Source organism: Malaclemys terrapin, chromosome 9, assembly GCF_027887155.1.
Source record: "Malaclemys terrapin pileata isolate rMalTer1 chromosome 9, rMalTer1.hap1, whole genome shotgun sequence".
NCBI lineage: Eukaryota > Metazoa > Chordata > Testudines > Emydidae > Malaclemys > Malaclemys terrapin.
In genome coordinates, this window is record NC_071513.1 from 48,513,565 (window position 1) to 48,532,491 (window position 18,927).

The 18,927-nt window shown below is 46.0% G+C and overlaps 1 protein-coding gene across 9 annotated transcripts in view; it reads left to right on the plus strand.

Annotated features, from left to right (window-relative positions):
• The window catches only part of SCLY (selenocysteine lyase), a 25,367-nt gene extending 6,726 nt beyond the window's left edge, over positions 1-18,641 (plus strand). For 3 of the 9 annotated variants that reach the window (XM_054039092.1, XM_054039094.1, XM_054039093.1), the window contains 9 exons: positions 2,584-2,752; positions 3,580-3,707; positions 4,390-4,554; positions 5,723-5,829; positions 10,994-11,030; positions 13,098-13,181; positions 14,927-15,029; positions 15,498-15,573; positions 16,507-18,640. In XM_054039092.1, coding sequence (XP_053895067.1) covers positions 2,584-2,752; positions 3,580-3,707; positions 4,390-4,554; positions 5,723-5,829; positions 10,994-11,030; positions 13,098-13,181; positions 14,927-15,029; positions 15,498-15,573; positions 16,507-16,666 — 1,029 coding nt within the window. In that variant the 3' untranslated portion in view covers positions 16,667-18,640. Of the gene's footprint in view, positions 1-2,583; positions 2,753-3,579; positions 3,708-4,389; positions 4,555-5,722; positions 5,830-10,993; positions 11,031-13,097; positions 13,182-14,926; positions 15,030-15,497; positions 15,574-16,506 lie in introns of all 9 variants that reach the window. The other 6 variants (XM_054039090.1, XM_054039091.1, XM_054039095.1 and 3 more) reach the window with 6 other exon arrangements.
• Positions 18,642-18,927: the final 286 nt, after the last annotated feature.

Sequence of the window (18,927 nt, forward strand, 5' to 3'; positions counted from 1 at the left end):
ATAGACAGTAACGGCTCCTCTACATGTGGTGATGCACCTTGCGGAGGGGTGGGGAGTGGCATACTTTCTTAAGTGCACTAAAGTGCTCATTAATTGATCCATGTAGAAAGTGCTGGTGCACAATAATGGTTCTGTAGTACAGTTTAACATTGTACTGTTTCAAACAGCACTGCGTGCTTTTACAAAGACCAATTAATGCCAACTTAACATATAAAATGATGGAGTCTAAATTGGCTGTTACCACTCAAGAAAGAGATCTTGGAATCATTGTGGATAGTTCTCTGAAAATATCCACTCAATGTGCAGCGGCAGTCAAAAAAGCAAATAGAATGTTGGGCATCATTAAAAAAGGGATAGATAATAAGACAGAAAATATCATATTGCCTCTATATAAATCCATGATACGCCCACATCTTGAATACTACATGCAGATGTGGTCACCCCATCTCAAAAAAGATATATTGGAATTGGAAAAGATTCAGAAAAGGGCAAAAAAAAATGATTAGGAGTATGGAACGGCTTCTGTATGAAGAATAAGACTGGGACTTTTCAGCTTGGAAAATAGACTAAGGGGGTATATGATAGAGGTCTATAAAATCATGACTGGTGTGGAGAAAGTAAATAAGGAAGTGTTGTTTACTCCTCATAACACAAGAACTAGGGGCCACCAAATGAAATTAAGGGGCAGCAGGTTTAAAACAAACAAAAGGAAGTATTTTTTCCACACAATGCACAGTCAACCCATGGAACTCCTTGCCAGAGGATGTTGTGAAGGCCAAGACTATAACAGGGTTCAAAAAAGAACAAAATAAATTTATGGAGGATAGGTCCATCAATGGCAATTAGCCAGGATGGGCAGGGCTGGTGTCCCTAGCCTCTGTTTGCCAGAAGCTGGAAATGGGCGACAGGTGATGGATCATTTGATGATTACCTGTTCTGTTCATTCCCACTGGGACACCTGGCATTGGCCACTGTCAGAAGACAGGATACTGGGCTCGATGGACCTTTGGTCTGACCCAGTATGGCCATTCTTATGTTTTTATGTAATGCACAACACATTAGTACACTTGAGAAATGCTGCCCCCACCCCCAATAGAGTTCATTATCCCATTGCATAGACAAGCCCCAAAACAATAACAAACATCTAATCATAGAAGATTAGGGTTGGAAGAGACCTCAAGAGGTCATCTAGTCCAAGCCCCTGCTCAAAGCAGGACCAATGCCAACTAAATCATCCCAGCCTGGACTTTGTCAAGCCGGGCCTTAAAAACCTCTAAGGATGGAGATTCCACCACTTCCCTCGGTAACCCGTTCCAGTGCTTCCCACCCTCCTAGTGAAATAGTTTCCCCTAATATCCAACCTAGACCTCCCCCACTGCAGCTTGAGACCATTGTTCCTTGTTTTGTTATTTGCCACCACTGAGAACAGCCTAGCTCTATCCTCTTTGGAATCCCCCTTCAGGTAGTTGAAGGCTGCTATCAAATCCCCCCTCTCTTCTCTTCTGCAGACTAAATATGCCCAGTTCCCTCAGCCTCTCCTCATAAGTCATGGGCCCCAGGCCCCTAATCATTTTCATTGCCCTCCGCTGGACTCTCTCCAATTTGTCTACATCTGTAGTGGGGGGCCCAAAACTGTACGCAATACTCCCCCTTTAGTTTGTTTTTTATTTGAAAACCACACAGCATTTTTCCTCCTCTGCTTGGTAAGTTCCAGTTCTCTATGAAGATGTAGCCACGAACCTGTTAGACCCACCAAAATGTATACTGGCTTTGTAGCATGGCCTTTTTCTAGGGCAGGGATCGGCAACCTCTGGCACGCAGCTCGCCAGGGTAAGCATCCTGGCAGGCCAGGCTAGTTTGTTTACCTGCCGCGTCCACAGGTTCGCCCAATCGCGACTCCCACTGGCCGTGGTTCGCTGCTCCAGGCCAATGGGGGCTGCGGGAAGTGGCACGGGCCAAGGGATGTGCTGGCCGTGGCTTCCCGCTGCCCCCATTGACCTGGAGCGGCAAACCGCGGCCAATGGGAGCTGCGATCGGCTGAACCTGCGGACGCAGCAGGTAAACAAACTGGCCCGGCCTGTTTGTTTGCTTACCCTGGCGAGCCGTGTGCCAGAGGTTGCCAACTCCTGTTCTAGGGTGACCAGATGTCTCGATTTTATAGGGACAGTCCCGATATTCGGCGCTTTTTGTTATATAGGTGCCTATTACCCCCCACCCCCGTCCTGATTTTTCAGACTTACTATCTGGTCACCCTACCCTTTTCCTTATTTATAACTTGTAAATGGGACATGTTTTGAAATGAGACCCTGGAGTGAAAACTGTTACCTAGAGATGATGAACACAAATGACCCCTCCTCTCACAATCTGAAGATGACCCAACGCCCCTGGTTAAAGGACCTGTTAGAGGAGTTCATTTCCCATTGACGTTTTCAGTCTGTCCTAACGGTTATGTTTTCACAAAAAGCATTTTAATTTGTTACTTGCGTGTAGATAAGTGAGAAATTGAAAGTAAGGGATTCTGCACCCTACCCAGTGCCCTTGGTTATACCCTGCTCTGGCGATTTCCCTCTTACCTCTCTGCAGGCAAATAATTTAGTTATCCACACGGCACTGAGGCATTTTAGAGAGAGTCAGGTGCTGGGACAGGATGGGCCTGGTGAGGATCACAAAAGGGCTCATTTCATTACATCTAATGTGGAACATGACTCGGTCCGTTTGCCATTGGAGTACCTTGTTAAAGAGCACATGGCAGGTGAGTACATGTGGATTGCAAGGAAGTGTCATTGATATATACTCCCCACCTGCAGGCCCTCTGTTGAGCTGCTTTTCACAGGAGCTTTTGTTTCAAAATAATAAATACAAATCTCCTTTCTTTGCACACTGGACTTTTCCCAGTGCATGAAATGGAAGGTTCAGAATGGGGTGCTGGCAAAAGCAATCTTAAGCAGTGTAGTCACTGCAGTTATTTTGTCAGATGATTATGATCAAGGTCCTGCAGGGAGCACAGAGTTTGAGGTGCTGATGGTAACACCAAGGTAATTTTCTCTTTTTTTAAACTACAGTGGAAAAGTCCAATGTTTTGTGCTGTTTTCTCCATCCCTCAGTGAAGGGTACATTGCATCTCCCTAACCCTCTGACCTGACCAAGTGTTGCTTTCCCTGGTCAGTAAATGTAGTATTTTAGTGGCAGCTCTGAAGGCTTTAGCTCACCAATCTGGGCCTCTTGCCCCCTTTTCTCTTTGTCCTCTCTATCCTGCATCCGCTGTGTATGGTCAGGAAGGCAAGCAGCCACCACGTCTGCAAGGACATTCCTCATGTGGCCACTAGCTGGTGTTATAGCATGTGTATTTCACCCATTGCTTAAAAGCTGGGGGCATTATCCTCACATCTAGTCAAGTGTCTCCTTCCTCAAGCTATGACAAGACCCTGAGTAGTTTCTGACATTCCACCCACCTTCCCTGCGCAATATGCAAGCACAGTTTTATCAAGCCAACTGCTAGACTATACTCTAAGTTCTTCTTGTTGTCTATGAGGTATTAGTCTGTATGATGAATCTAATTGCTTGTGTCTTGCCATGCAGAAGCCACCTTTGTCCCAGTGTCCAAGATCACTGGGCAAGTGGAAGTTGATGATATCATTGCAGCAATCCGTCCAACCACATGCCTGGTTTCCATCATGCTGGCCAATAATGAGACTGGGGTAATCATGGTTAGTTGGTCCCTGGGTTTTATTTACCATGGATTGGAGGGAAGGGGGATCAAGTCTGTGCTACATACTCTGTTTAAGATTTGTTATTTTGGCATCTTCTGTGCACTGAGGTGTTTCCCCTGCCTGGTCTTTTGTCCTGGTCTCTCTTTCCCTATCTCTCTTTTATTTTCTCCCTCTTTGTAACCCCTTTCTCATATCCCTATCTTCTTCTTTGCTCCTTTTCTCCCCTTCTGTCTGTCAGCCTAAAACAGTGGTTCCCAGATTGTGGTAGCTGGAGCATTTTTTGGTGGCCTTCAAAGATTTGGCTGGTCACTTGCTGCTGGCTTCTCCTCCACTGGCTACACTTCACGTTAGACAAACACCTGTCAGGGTTGGTTTAGGTATACTTAATCCTGGCTCAACCAGAGGATGGACTAGATAACGTCTTGATCCTTCCAGTCCTACATTTCTATGATTCTTTTATTACAAAAGTATTTAAGGTCACTTTTCCATGCAAGCTCTTTCTTTAGGGGGATGTTATGTAATAGTGAATGGAGGGAAGGTGGCCTGCAGGATAGTGAATAGGAAGGCAGGCAGTCACAAATGGGAGGGGAGGTGTTCATGAGACATTCTAACAAGATGTGTTACACAGTGTGAAGAGTTTGCGACCCCAGTCACCTGAGACAGTGTTCTCTCCCGCCAGCCCATCTCAGAGCTCAGCCAGCAGATTCAGATCCTGAATCAGAACAGAATGGCATTAGGCCTGCCCAGGATTTTGATGCACACAGACGCAGCCCAGATGATAGGGAAGGGCCGAGTGGATGGGCAGGATCTGGGAGTGGATTATCTCACCATTGTGGGACACAAGGTATGCCTCTGTTCCCTTTGGATTTCTCTCTTCATCTCACACTGGAGCTGTCCATATATTTAAATCACCTTTCAATAGAAGAACCTTCTCTTCTGAATGATTGCATCTTCTGAGTAGAATTCTTCCTATTCTCTGCCTTAGGTCTGGCCAAAGAATGGCTGCTGATAGAAAGCAGTTTTCTAATTTTTTACAAAAGGGAAAGGAAAAGCCAACTTTCTTAGTATAAGTCCGGAGGACAAAAAAGATCCTTCAGAGAAGTCTGCATCAGGGCTAGAACATGTTACCCCAACCAATATTGTGGCAGGGGCTTTGGGAATCCAAATGCTGTCCACACGCTCTCTGCTTTTCTGACTCCAAACAAAACATGTGGGTGAATGTTCTTCTCTTGTCAAGGTAGTAACTCAGGATTTGGGTTGATCTACTTGTGTATGGCTCACATACAGAGCATCCTCATCTCCCTGTGGCACATAGAGAGAGGGAATAAGGCAGTCCAGCTAGTCACTCTTTCTACTTTGGAGGATTTAGTGCATTAGACTTTTGTTCAAGTATTAAAGCTTCTCACTAGATGGCACTCTCGAGATAGTCTTTACTGTACCCAGCTGTCTTTTGTACGTGTGTATATATACAATGTGTGCACGCAGATGGTACAGTGATGTGCGGACATGGACAATGGACAGCCAGTTATACAGTACTTTACTTTTCTTAAACACTCTGTAACCCTATGACAGACTTGTGTCTGCATAACTATCCTCAGAGCAAGATGGTACAAAAGATGAGAGGGTTCCATGGTTCCTAGGCCATCAGTAAGATGAAGATGGAGGATAAGGCTTTTCTTCTTGATCTGGAGGTATCCTGTTGGCAAAAGAACCACAATGAAGGAGGAACCGGAGTTCGCAACAGTAGAGAATTGACTAGGACTGTGCAGGGCTGTTGTGAGGACTAACTGGAGAGATAGTAAATTGTTTGGAATGGGAAAAGAATAGAGTATAGGGTATGTGCTGAGTATTATTATTATAAATTGTTGGGAAAGTGAAAGTCGGATCAGAAGGATCAGAATCAGAACGGGTAGAATCCAGAAACCCTCTCCAAGAGGTGCAAAATGAAGTGGGGAGGGGGAATTACAAAGTTTCCTTGAATTCCCTCTTAGAGGTGGTGTTTTTCATTGCAGTTCTATGCCCCACGGATTGGAGCACTGTACGTTCGAGGGCCTGGGGTCACTACTCCTCTGCATCCCATGCTCTTTGGAGGGGGACAGGAGTGGAATTTTCGTCCTGGGTAAGGTGGATGGTCAGATGGGTGAGCAAATGTTTCACTGGGTCCGTACATTTAGAGAACTGGTTAAGCGAGCAGATGGCTGTACTATTTAGTGAATGCGCCCTGTGAGAAGCTGTGGAGTACTCACTTCCATTGGTCTTTCTGGGGGGACAAGTTGTAAGATGCTTAGAGAAAAAATGAGTTAGTTTGTTAATTGCACTGAAGATGTCAAGTGTCATATAAATACTAAACACAAAATTGTAAGCATTGAAGGCCATCCAGAATTCCATCACTGTGCTCCATGCCACAGTTAGAGCCTCACAGCACCCAGAACCTCCTGATCCAGCACTTGAGCTGAGAAACTCTGTTACTTGTTAGTTGTGTGGGGCCTGATGTTCAGCTGAGCAATTCTAATCCCTTCCAGTAGAGGGCAAAATGTCAGGTATATGTAGTTACATCCTGCATGAAAGGAAGGCTGCATCCACCCTCAGGACGGTATGTACCTACACAGAGCCGTGAAAGGGGAGCTGCCGGAGCCTTTCCCCACTGCCTCTTCCCTCCCAGATCCTTTTCCTGCCGCTGGAGCCTTTAACTGTGGAGAGAAAAGGTGCTTGTGGAGGGCTGCTGGTGGCTTTCTCTGCTTAAACAAAAGGCTCAGAGCCCTTCCCCATTGCCTTTCCCACTGTTGGAGCCTTTCACTGCAACAGGGAGGTAATGGGACACTACACTGCTAAATACAACAATGTAGACCTGGGAGGCACTGCTTGGGCATGTAAAAAAGAGCCACCGTGGCTTAACAACCATGTAAAAGAAGCAGTGAGAGATAAAAAGACTTCCTTTAAAAAGTGGAAGTCAAATCCTAGTGAGGCAAATAGAAAGGAGCATAAACATTGCCAAATTAAGTGCAAGAATGTAATAAGAAAAGCCAAAGAGGAGTTTGAAGAATAGCTAGCCAAAAACTCCAAAGGTAATAACAAAATGTTTTTTAAGTACATCAGAAGCAGGAAGCCTGCTAAACAACCAGTGGGGCCCCTTGAGGATCGAGATACAAATGGAGCGCTTAAAGACGATAAAGTCATTGCGGAGAAACTAAATGGATTCTTTGCTTCAGTCTTCACAGCTGAGGATGTTAGGGAGATTCCCAAACCTTAGCCGTCTTGTGTAGGTGACAAATATGAGGAACTGTCACAGATTGACGTGTCACTAGAGGAGGTTTTGGAATTAATTGATAAACTTAATATTAACAAGTCACCGGGACCAGATGACATTCACCCAAGAGTTCTGAAAGAACTCAAATGTGAAGTTGCGGAACTATTAACTAAGGTTTGTAACCTGTCCTTTAAATCGGCTTCTGTACCCAATGACTGGAAGTTAGCTAATGTAACACCAATATTTAAAAAGGGCTCTAGAGGTGATCCCGGCAATTACAGACCGGTAAGCCTAACGTTGGTACCGGGCAAATTAGTCAAAACAATAGTTAAGAATAAAATTGTCAGACACATAGAAAAACATAAACTGTTGAGCAATAGACAACATGGTTTCTGTAAAGGGAAATCATGTCTTACTAATCTATTAGAGTTCTTTGAAGGGGTCAACAAATATGTGGACAAGGGGGATCCAGTGGACATAGTGTACTTAGATTTCCAGAAAGCCTTTGACAACGTCCCTCACCAAAGACTCTTACGTAAATTAAGTTGTCATGGGATAAAAGGGAAGGTCCTTTTATGGATTGAGAACTGGTTAAAAGATAGGGAACAAAGGGTAGGAATTAATGGTAAATTCTCTGAATGGAGAGGGGTAACTAGTGGTGTTCCCCAAGGGTCAGTCCTCGGACCAATCCTATTCAACTTAGTCATAAATGATCTGGAGAAAGGGGTAAACAGTGAGGTGGCAAAGTTTGCAGACGATACTAAACTGCTCAAGATAGTTAAGACCAAAGTAGACTGTGACGAACTTCAAAAAGATCTCACAAAACTAAGTGATTGGGCAACAAAATGGCAAATGAAATTTAATGCTGATAAATGTAAAGTAATGCACATTGGAAAAAATAACCCCAACTATACATACAATATGAAGGGGGCTAATTTAGCTACGACAAGTCAGGAAAAAGATCTTGGAGTCATTGTGGATAGTTCTCTGAAGATTCATAGATTCTAGGACTGAAAGGGACCTCGAGAGGTCATCGAGTCCAGTCCCCTGCCCGCATGGCAGGACCAAATACTGTCTAGACCATCCCTGATAGACATTTATCTAACCTACTCTTAAATATCTCCAGAGATGGAGATTCCACAACCTCCCTAGGCAATTTATTCCAGTGTTTAACCACCCTGACAGTTAGGAACTTTTTCCTAATGTCCAACCTAGACCTCCCTTGCTGCAGTTTAAACCCATTGCTTCTGGTTCTATCCTTAGAGGCTAAAGGGAACAAGTTTTCTCCCTCCTCCTTATGACACCCTTTTAAATACCTGAAAACTGCTATCATGTCCCCTCTCAGTCTTCTCTTTTCCAAACTAAACAAACCCAATTCTGTCAGCCTTCCTTCATAGGTCATGTTCTCAAGACCTTTAATCATTCTTGTTGCTCTTCTCTGGACCCTTTCCAATTTCTCCACATCTTTTTTAAAATGCGGTGCCCAGAACTGGACACAATACTCCAGCTGAGGCCTAACCAGAGCAGAGTAGAGCAGAAGAATGACTTCTCGTGTCTTGCTCACAACACACCTGTTAATACATCTCAGAATCATGTTTGCTTTTTTTGCAACAGCATCACACTGTTGACTCATATTTAGCTTGTGGTCCACTATAACCCCTAGATCCCTTTCTGCCGTACTCCTTCCTAGACAGTCTCTTCCCATTCTGTATGTGTGAAACTGATTTTTCCTTCCTAAGTGGAGCACTTTGCATTTGTCTTTGTTAAACTTCATCCTGTTTACCTCAGACCATTTCTCCAATTTGTCCAGATCATTTTGAATTATGACCCTGTCCTCCAAAGCAGTTGCAATCCCTCCCAGTTTGGTATCATCCGCAAACTTAATAAGCATACTTTCTATACCAATATCTAAGTCGTTGATGAAGATATTGAACAGTGCTGGTCCCAAAACAGACCCCTGCAGTACCCCACTCGTTATGCCTTTCCAGCAGGATTGGGAACCATTAATAACAACTCTCTGAGTACGGTTATCCAGCCAGTTATGCACCCACCTTATAGTAGCCCCATCTAAATTGTATTTGCCTAGTTTATCGATAAGAATATCATGCGAGACTGTATCAAATGCCTTACTAAAGTCTAGGTATACCACATCCACAGCTTCACCCTTATCCACAAGGCTCGTTATCCTATCAAAGATGGCTATCAGATTGGTTTGGCATGATTTGTTCTTCACAAATCCATGCTGGCTGTTCCCTATCACCTTACCACCTTCCAAGTGTTTGCAGATGATTTCCTTAATTACTTGCTCCATTATCCTCCCTGGCACAGAAGTTAAACTAACTGGTCTGTAGTTTCCTGGGTTGTTTTTATTTCCCTTTTTATAGATGGGCACTATATTTGCCCTTTTCCAGTCTTCTGGAATCTCTCCCGTCTCCCATGTCCACGCAGTGTGCAGAGGTGGTCAAAAAAGCAGACACGATGTTAGGAATCATTAAAAAGGGGATAGAGAATAAGACTGAGAATATGTTATTGCCCTTATATAAATTGATGGTATGCCCTCATCTCGAATACTGCATACAGATGTGGTCTCCTCATCTCAAAAAAGATATACTGGCACTAGAAAAGGTTCAGAGAAGGGCAACTAAAATGATTAGGGGTTTGGAACGTGTCCCATATGAGGAGAGATTAAAGAGGCTAGGACTCTTCAGCTTGGAAAAGAGGAGACTAAGGGGGGATATGATAGAGATATATAAAATCATGAGTGATGTGGAGAAAGTGGATAAGGAAAAGTTATTTACTTATTCCCATAATACAAGAACTAGGGGTCACCAAATGAAATTAATAGGCAGCAGGTTTAAAACAAATTCAAGGAAGTTCTTCTTCACGCAGCGCACAGTCAACTTGTGGAACTCCTTACCTGAAGAGGTTGTGAAGGCTAGGACTATAACAGCGTTTAAAAGAGAACTGGATAAATTCATGGTGGTTAAGTCCGTTAATGGCTATTAGCCAGGATGGGTAAGGAATGGTGTCCCTAGCCTCTGTTTGTCAAAGGATGGAGATGGATGGCAGGAGAGAGATCACTTGATCATTGCCTGTTAGGTCCACTCCCTCTGGGGCAACTGGCATTGGCCACTGTCGGTAGACAGGATACTGGGCTAGATGGACCTTTGGTCTGACCCGGTACGGCCGTTCTTATGTTCTTATGTAGATATCCTTGTAGGTATACACCCTAGGATTCAGGAGTGTAGGGCACTCTGCTTGCCTAAGCTGTGCCTCAGCATCTACATTGCTGTTTATACCTGTGCTAGCTGGGCATGTAGTGTCTGTACTCTACATGCCACCGCATCAGTAGATGTACCCTGAAAGTCTACATGGTTGGAAGTCTCTCCCCATTGGAAGGAACAGTCTGATCAGCCAGCCAGATTTAGGGTATAATTAGATTGATAATTGAACACTTTTCATTTTATTCCCAGCCTGTCTCTCCTGTAAGAACTGTACAAAGGACAGTAAGGTTTCTTGTGGGTGTGAGAAAAGAACTCTGCTGCTGGCATATACACACTGGGGTCTGTTATGCTTTTGACTAAATGCATTCTGAATACAGTATCAATGACTTTGTGTAAGCCACATGTCAAATTTCTTGGGGTCACAAAGAGAAGACCATTTTGAAGTTCTCCTGGATTCCTAAAAGCCATCTGCAGACATCTCAGTGACAGCTTCAAGCTAGTCACTGATTTTTGCAGCCAGAGGTAGAGTTTTCCATGTAGAAAAAGGCAACATCGATTCTCTTGACTAACTGAAAAATATCAGCTTCCTTTACCACAGCTTTGAACAAATAGGGAGTTAAGCACCTAACTGGCCACTTGTGCACACAGTTGTTTGTTGTGGTAATTACCCCACATGTTGCCTTGCAGTTGTGCTCACATTACTTGTGTATGCAAGTGGGGCTACTGCCTTTTAAAAATGGGGCTCTCGGCACCCATTGATTTCCTGGGGAAGATGGAAATAAATAATTTCTGTACAAATGCTTCTCTTTCAGAACAGAGAATACGCCAATGATTGCTGGCCTTGGCAAGGTGAGTTCAGAAGGAATCAAGGGAGAAAAAAGAGTGTGAGTCAAACATTAATGGTGCCTGATAGATAAGTAACTAACTTGTCTGCTATGCTCCAAACTCTTTAAAAAAAAAACCTAACTAAAAAAGAAAAGTCAACTTGTAGCAAAACAAGACTGCAGTGTAAACCCTTGTTTTCTGTTATTAGCCACAGGAAATTTTTCAAAGTGGTTCTGGGAGATTTAGCTGAATAACTTCCCATGCCAGTAAAGGGAGTCACCCAGCTAAATCTGCACAATGCTTTGAGGATCTTGGGATAAGTGTGTATTTCACAGGAAGAGGGGAAAGTTGTGTGTGGTGGATATGAGTCTTAGAGTACAGACACTACATGCCCAGCTAGCACAGTTATAACCAGCAATGTAGATGCTGAGGCACAGCTTAGGCAAGCAGAGTGCCCTACACTCCTGAATCCTAGGGTGTATACTTACAAGGCTATCTATATGCCCAAGCAGTGCCTCCCACGACTGCATTGTTATTTTTAGCAGTGTAGTCTTGATCTTGAAAAATGGCCTCTGTAATTCATGAAAGATCTGTAATAAAGCACAGCATGATCTGCTATTCCTTCTACTTCCCCCTCCTTTCCCCTTCTGTGACCTATACAGTTCTGTTCCCCAGCACTCATGTCAAGGTTTGGGGGAAGACTGCTACAACATGTTTGCATTCACTTGTGGAGTAACAGCACATTTGAAAACTATATCACCAAGAAGAGATTTTTTTTTAAAGAGGCCAAAACTACATAGTGGTTTCTGGTGTATGGAGCTCTGATTAGGAAAAGTTAGAGCTAGGGGACTTCCCCGCCCCCTGTGGATCTCTATACTAAGTTTAAAGAAGAACAGGAGTACTTGTGGCACCTTAGAGACTAACAAATTTATTAGAGCATAAGCTTTCGTGGACTACAGCCCACTTCTTCGTTATGCATCCGAAGAAGTGGGCTGTAGTCCACGAAAGCTTATGCTCTAATAAATTTGTTAGTCTCTAAGGTGCCACAAGTACTCCTGTTCTTCTTTTTGCGGATACAGACTAACACGGCTGTTACTCTGAAACCTATACCAAGTTTGTGAGACAGGCTGGGGAAAACTAAGAGCCCATGCATGGTTTGATATCCGGGAAGCATTCTTCAGAGCAGGTGAACAAACTGCATAGTGCCTAGCACTGGTTTGGCAAGTCACCAGGAATCTGAAGGCTGCACCAAATTGTCCTATAAATATGCCAAACTAAGGCCAGGACTTGTAAGGAGCTTAGCTCCTGTTTAGGCATCGAAATAAGGGAACAGATTTTCGAAGTGCTCAGTATGCCGAATGCAGAGCTGTTGTGAAATCTGGCCCCACACCACAGAAATGTGCTGGTACCTGGGTTCTAAAAGTGCCCCTGGAGAAGAAATGCTGTGAGGGCCCAGAGCATGTGGACTTTGGGCTTCATTTCACCAGACTAGGATTTGTGCCCACTGATGGTACCAGCATCCCCCTCGAGGTGGCTTTCTTCTCCGGATTGGGGGCTAGGCCCCTTAAGAACATAAGAACGGCCATACTAGGTTAGACCAAAGGTCCATCTAGCCCAGTATCCTGTCTTCCGACAGTGGCCAATGCAAATTCCACCTTGGTGGAATTAGTTCATATATGAGCCCTTCCATCCCCAAGTGTGCCTCCTATTAGATCAGAAAAATTGGCTTATATACAGGTACATGAGGCAGAGGAAATGATTCCATTTGGATTGGTTGTTAGTACTTGTACAGCCATATCCATAGTTCCTGGTAAAGGTAAAACATACGCCTACCTTGACTTAGACTCAGAAGCTGAGAGTGGATGACACTCAATGATTGCCTGTTCTGTTCATTCCCTCTGAAGCACCTGGCATTGGCCACTATCGGAAGACAGGATACTGAGCTAGATGGACCATTGGTCTGATTCGGTATGGCTGTTTTTATGGTACATTTCCAGGGGATTATTGTTCTTCTCACATGATTGTGACCAGGTCTTGTGTTACAGTTGCTGAGAAATATAGCGTCCAATTTGTTTTTTTCTCTGCACTCAGGCCGCTGAGCTGGTGAACAAGAACTGTGAGGCTTATGAGGCTCACATGAAGGAGGTTCGGGATTACTTGGAGAAGAGGCTAGAAGTGAGCATACCTCGTTCCTATCACGTTTATGCCCCTGCTGGAGTCCCTGATCTCTAGGCAGTCTGTACAGCAAGCTTCTTAGAGGAGGAGAAGAAAAGAGCATGTTTTTCAAGAGCACCAGCAATTTGGAAGGACTGTGACAAAAGCATCTGGCAGGGAGACACACAGCGCACACCATCAGTGGGCACTGAAATGGGGGGAGGAAGTAGTTGAGATGTAGCAAGCTGAGCAGGGGAGTGCATATGTGATCACAAAGAAAGAGGGAGGAGGAAATGGACTGAGAAGGGTAAGTGGTCACACACTACATGGGCCAGGTAAGTACCTAGATCAGGGGTGGGCAAACTTTTTGGCCCGAGGGCCACATCGGAGTTCTAAAACTGTATGGAGGGCCGGGTAGGGAAGGCTGTGCCTCCCCCAAACAGCCTGGCCCCCGCCTCCTATCCGTCCCCTCCCACTTTCCACCCCCTGACTGCCCGCCTCAGAAGCCTCTTCCCATCCTACCCCCCCGCTCCTTGTCCCCGACCACCCCCTCCTGGGACAACCGCCTCCCCAGGACTCCCACCCCCATCCAACCCCCCCGCTCCCTGTCCCCTGACTTCCCCGACCCCTATCCACAGCCCCGTCTCCTGACTGCCTCCCCCCCCCCCCCCGAACCTCCACCCCATCCAACCACTCCCTGTTCCCTGACTGCCCTCCAGGACCCCCTGCCTCTTATCCATCCCCCGCTCCCCACCCCCGACCGCTCTCCCAGAACCTCTGCCCCATCCAGTCCCCTGACTCCCGCCCCCTTACTATGCCGCTCAAAGCAGCAGGAGCTCGCAGCCCTGCCACCCAGCCAGAGCCAGCCACGCCAGCTGCGCTGCCTGGCAGGAGTGGCGGGCTAGAGCACTGGTGGCGCGGCGCTGTGGGAGACGGGGAAGAGCTGGGGAGAGGCCAGGGGCTAGTCTGCCCGGCCGGGAGCTCAGGGGCTGGGCAGAACGGTCCCGCGGGCCTTAGTTTGGCCACCTGTGACCTAGAGAATAGATAAAAAAGGGGGTGAAATGGGACTCCCCTCCCCCCTTTCAGATTGTTCAGTTCCTCAGCCAACACTGGCCCTCCCCAGCTTTCTTGTAGAAGGAAGTGGCAACCCTTCTCACTGGCTTTCTGTTTGTGGCCATGACTCCTCCTGATTCGGTGGCGTGCATCCCCACTATTCAGAGATGCTGGATGTTGTTTTGCCTCTGATGCCCCTAACTTGTAGTCCTTCTGTATTGGCCCTTAGGGCCCTCTGAAGGGGTGCAGGAATCATGGGGAGGCAGGATTGGCAAGGTCACTTCCACAACATGCTACTCACCCACCCTGGAACTCTCCCTGCAGCGGGGCCTCTTGCAATGGCGGTGGGAGTGTAGAGTCAGCAGAGCAGGGTCTGCAGCTTCCTTAGTGTCCTACACTGGTTTATTTCCTGTCGGGGCCTTGGAGCCTCCTTGCACCAGTGTAGCCAGAGCAAAGTGTCCATGGTACAGTGGTGAATTCCCCAGAAACCTTCTAGAGCTGTCTGTCCCAGCCTGCCAGCTCAGTGTTCAAATTACCAATCAGCCTGGGCTGTGTACGTGTCAAGTCCCAGGAGGTCTCCCCAAAGCCCTACTGGTGCATGGGGATGAAGGCTTATAGGGGCTCTAGGGTGTGTTCCTCCTGCCCAGCTTCATCCTACCCAGGGCAGAGCAGTTTGCATTCATGGAGCTGTTAATGTTTATTTTATTTTCCAGGCTTCGTTTGGAAAGCAGAGACTCCACTTTAACAGTCAATTTCCAGGTGCCAAGCGGCTCTGCAACACTTGTAACTTTTCTTTTTGGGGGCCAGGGCTGCAAGGTATCTCTCTTCTATCCTAGCAACGGTCATCCTTTACATCTCTGTCTGGGCCCCCAATTCCCCTTCACTTTAGCCCGCTGCTTCTCCTCCTGTGCTATCAGACTCTGAAGAAGACATATTGCATGGCCACCTCTGCCATGGAGCAGGATGCCAGAAGACCTGCACAAGCCTGAGAGCAGCAGCTCATTGATCTTGCAGGAGGATACCAGGCACAGGGCTGAATCACCAGAGTCCCCTCATCTGTGGAGAAGCATGTCAGGCCTGCCAGGGCCAGGCATGGACCTCTTACCCTGAGCAGAGAGGAAAATGACCCTGCCAAAACATTGCTCAGAGGTTGTGCTGAAAGGGTTGTTTGAAGTGTAGGTTGGTCATTTGTGTATGGGAGGTTTAAAGAAGGGACCCTGTGCTGTCATTCAGCTTGGTAAGTATTCTGTGCTGAGCGGGGCCTGTGCTTTGTCTCTTCTGCAGGGCGGATGGTGCTGTCTCACTGCAAGACTCTACTCGCCAGTGTTGGTGCTGCATGCCATTCGGAGAAGGGTGACCAGTAAGCAATCTATGTTGTGATACTGAGTCATTCTCCTGGGAGGAGAGAGGTCAAGTTGAAGGGGACTGAGTTTGCACCTTTATGAAATAGTTTCTCATAAACAATTGCTCCTTCAAACAGCTCCTTTGGGATCACACAAGATTAGTGCTTTCCACATGGTCCCAAGTAACCCCCAGGAGTAGGTTGAGGATGTACAGTAAACTATTGAGTCACTGAGTAACAGGGATTAGTGTGACATTGGGTAGTTTCTCACTGAATAGACAGGGCAGTGAGGTGCTCAGGTGGTGACTCGCTCTCCTGCTGTTGTGTGCCATGTCACAGATGGTATGCAGAGAGCACGTGGAAAGCAGGGAAGCTGACCTGAGGAGCTCAGCATTTGCAGGGTCAGAATGAGAGCAGTCAGACTGGAAAGATAGGGCACCTCATGACCAGCTGAACCATGAGGCTAGAAGATTTCAGATTGTTCAGAGCCCAAAATTTGAGTAAGAAACCTTGGTGTTTTCATAGAATCATAGAGCTCGAATACCCTGAATGTCTTTATTTTTAGTGCTATAGACTGCCATGTGGAAGATGGGTTTGATCCCAGTTTGTGGCATGGGTCACTGGCTTACTCCTGGCTGGCTGAAATACTGCAGGCCAAAAGTACTGTGAAATCAGCATGTTTAGCTCCAGTAGGCAGAGGCAAGTGCAAGTATTTCACATGATTGTCTTGACACCTCCAGCTGATTAGATTGAACAGCACTGACCAACTCCTAGAAGAATCCAGTGCCTTTCAGCCAGAATGAGGGGGAGAGCGTATAATCTGCTTGGAGGAGGGGACTGCCACTGCTCAATTATACTTGTTTTCATTATCATAGTAAATTTTACAGGAGAGGAATGTGTTTTCTTGATATTTAAAGGGTTAAACCCTGCTTTCATTGTGTTGTTTTCCAGGCCCTCCTCTATACTGCTCAGCTGTGGGATTCCCTATGAAGTTGCTCAGAATGCCCTGCGGCTCAGTGTGGGGCGGGACACCACCAAGGAGGATGTGGACATGATAGTGGAAGATCTGAAGCAGTCTGTGGCTCAGCTAGAACAGAACAGAGTCACTTAGAGATCAGGGATCAGGACGGGGAACTGAGAGGAGAGATTTCCTTGAAAGAAACAGATTCCTGGGGCGTGATTCTCCCCTGCTCTGTACCTGGTGTGTCATTTATTGGGTGTGACAAGCTGTCCAGTCAGAACAGTAATGTTTTACACCTTCCTTGGCTTGGTGTAAATGACTGCAGAAGGTGCAGGGCAACGGAGAATCAGACGTTTAGACTCTTCCCATTCCTGAAGAACTGGCTGTCCTGTGCTGGGAGGACTGCAGCTGTTATTACATGTACATTCCTTTAGGACATCGGAGTGTGGCAAGTAATATCACTGCTTATGTTTGAGGAACTTTTGAATGCTCACTTGTTCTACTGAGCAGTTAAAAACTCTGGGTTTGGGGACTGCATTTGGGTTGGGGGGTGTTAATGTATTCAGGTGTGCTTGTATCCAGGGGAGCGGCTGTAATTGTGCACAGGTGTGCCTGGGCTAGCACAGAGGAATGAGAGTAGGAGTTTGCATTCAGGAGCACTCTATGAGAGATTAGGAAGGCATGTATGTGTTCCTGGGATACCTGTATTTGCACATAGGAGGCTGTGTCAGAATGCCTGCATTTATGCATAGGGTGGTGTATGTATGTCTTAAGGGCGCCAATCTTAGAATGTGTGTGTGCAGTCAGGAGGTAGTTGGGCTAGTGTACAGGATGTGTGTGCATTCAGAGGAAGAGTGAGCATGCATGCGTCATTTTGTCACATCTGGCCAGTCCCACCTTTCTGAGCATCAGAATTGTAGAATCTGTGATGTGCACACACTCACTCTACATGCACATAGTTATGAGCATTAAAGATCTTCGCTTTAACTTCCCCATGAAGGAAACAGGCTTTCCAGGACTAATGGAAATTAGGAAAACTTTTGTTTCAAATCAGTGTCTTTCCAGGAAAGGAGGTTGCCAAACAAGGCTGTTAGAGACATCTCTCAAAGGCAGGAATATAACATTTACTGTACCACATTAGATCCTTGGTACCTTGGCTGGTACCTTGCCTCCGACTGGCCAATACCTGATGTTTCAGAGGATTTGTTGGTACTGAAGGATTTAGAATACTACTTTTAAGTGTTCCTCTAACTCTTTTCTGATCGTCCTTATGGCACCTGCACTGGTTACTCTTGTTGGTGTTGACTGTGCATTCTTCCTATTACTTCTCCTGCCAGGGAGCAGGTCCTGCATTCAGCTGTGAATTCTTTGAAGGGAATGCATTGTCTGCTCCTATGGAGAACAGAACTTGGCCAGTCAGGTGGCTCTTCTATTCCGACTGCTAATCAATGGATTAGAAATAAAATGATAACGCAGGGGGGCAGGGTGAAGTGAGGAGATGGGGAAGGACTAATACGTCTGTGTTCTCACAGATAGTAAAAGTTAACCCTGTTAAACTGAAATGTAATTAAAAGCGCATTTTCCTTCAGAAGTTTCTGTTTTATGTTGGGGACCCAGGAGTTCATGGGACAGTTAGGCTGGCAAGTACCATGGTGAAAGGAGGTGGAAGAGACAACTCTGATTGAGAGCATTTCAAAGGCTGCTATGTCTCTTCACATATGATGACATGATAAGGGTCTGGGGAAAGTATGCATGCCTTTCCAGGTGTGGATAGATGTTTGGCTGCATGTGTGTTCCCTCTGTGTGCCACCCCAGCATGGCAGACCTCAAGTGAACTGCCCAATGACCACAAGATCCATTAAGAGACAAAGGCACCCAGCCAGGTTTATTGTCGACGAAGCATGATACTAGTATCCCGCAGACTCTACCAGACCGCTAATAAATGTATGCCCGTAACAATGGACTAGCTCAGTGAACGGCAGAACTTTCCGTTCCTCCCTTGGCCAGACAAAGATACTCCCTCTGAGATACATCTTTATACCCTGATACAAACAAGTTACTACTGCCCCTCTGACATAGTTACTGTAGTTACTGCCCCCTGACGTGGCTAGTTATCACTTATCCTTGTACATAAAGGTTCGATTAAAACATCTCTATTACATACTGTCATCCTGACCTTATCTTTTAGGAGGGATCACTGGGTTCCTGTTATCCTTGGGGAAAGTTTTTGTACCATCCTTGCTATCAGGATGTTCAGGTACCACTTGATATTGGGATGTGTTCACATGAGTATTCTGTGACTAGCATTCCTTAGGAATGTGCATTTCTGCAATATTAGCCCTGTTCTTGCCAGATTCTGTGAACCGGTCCTGCCTCATACCAGGCCTCTGATACAAGGACTTACATCTCAG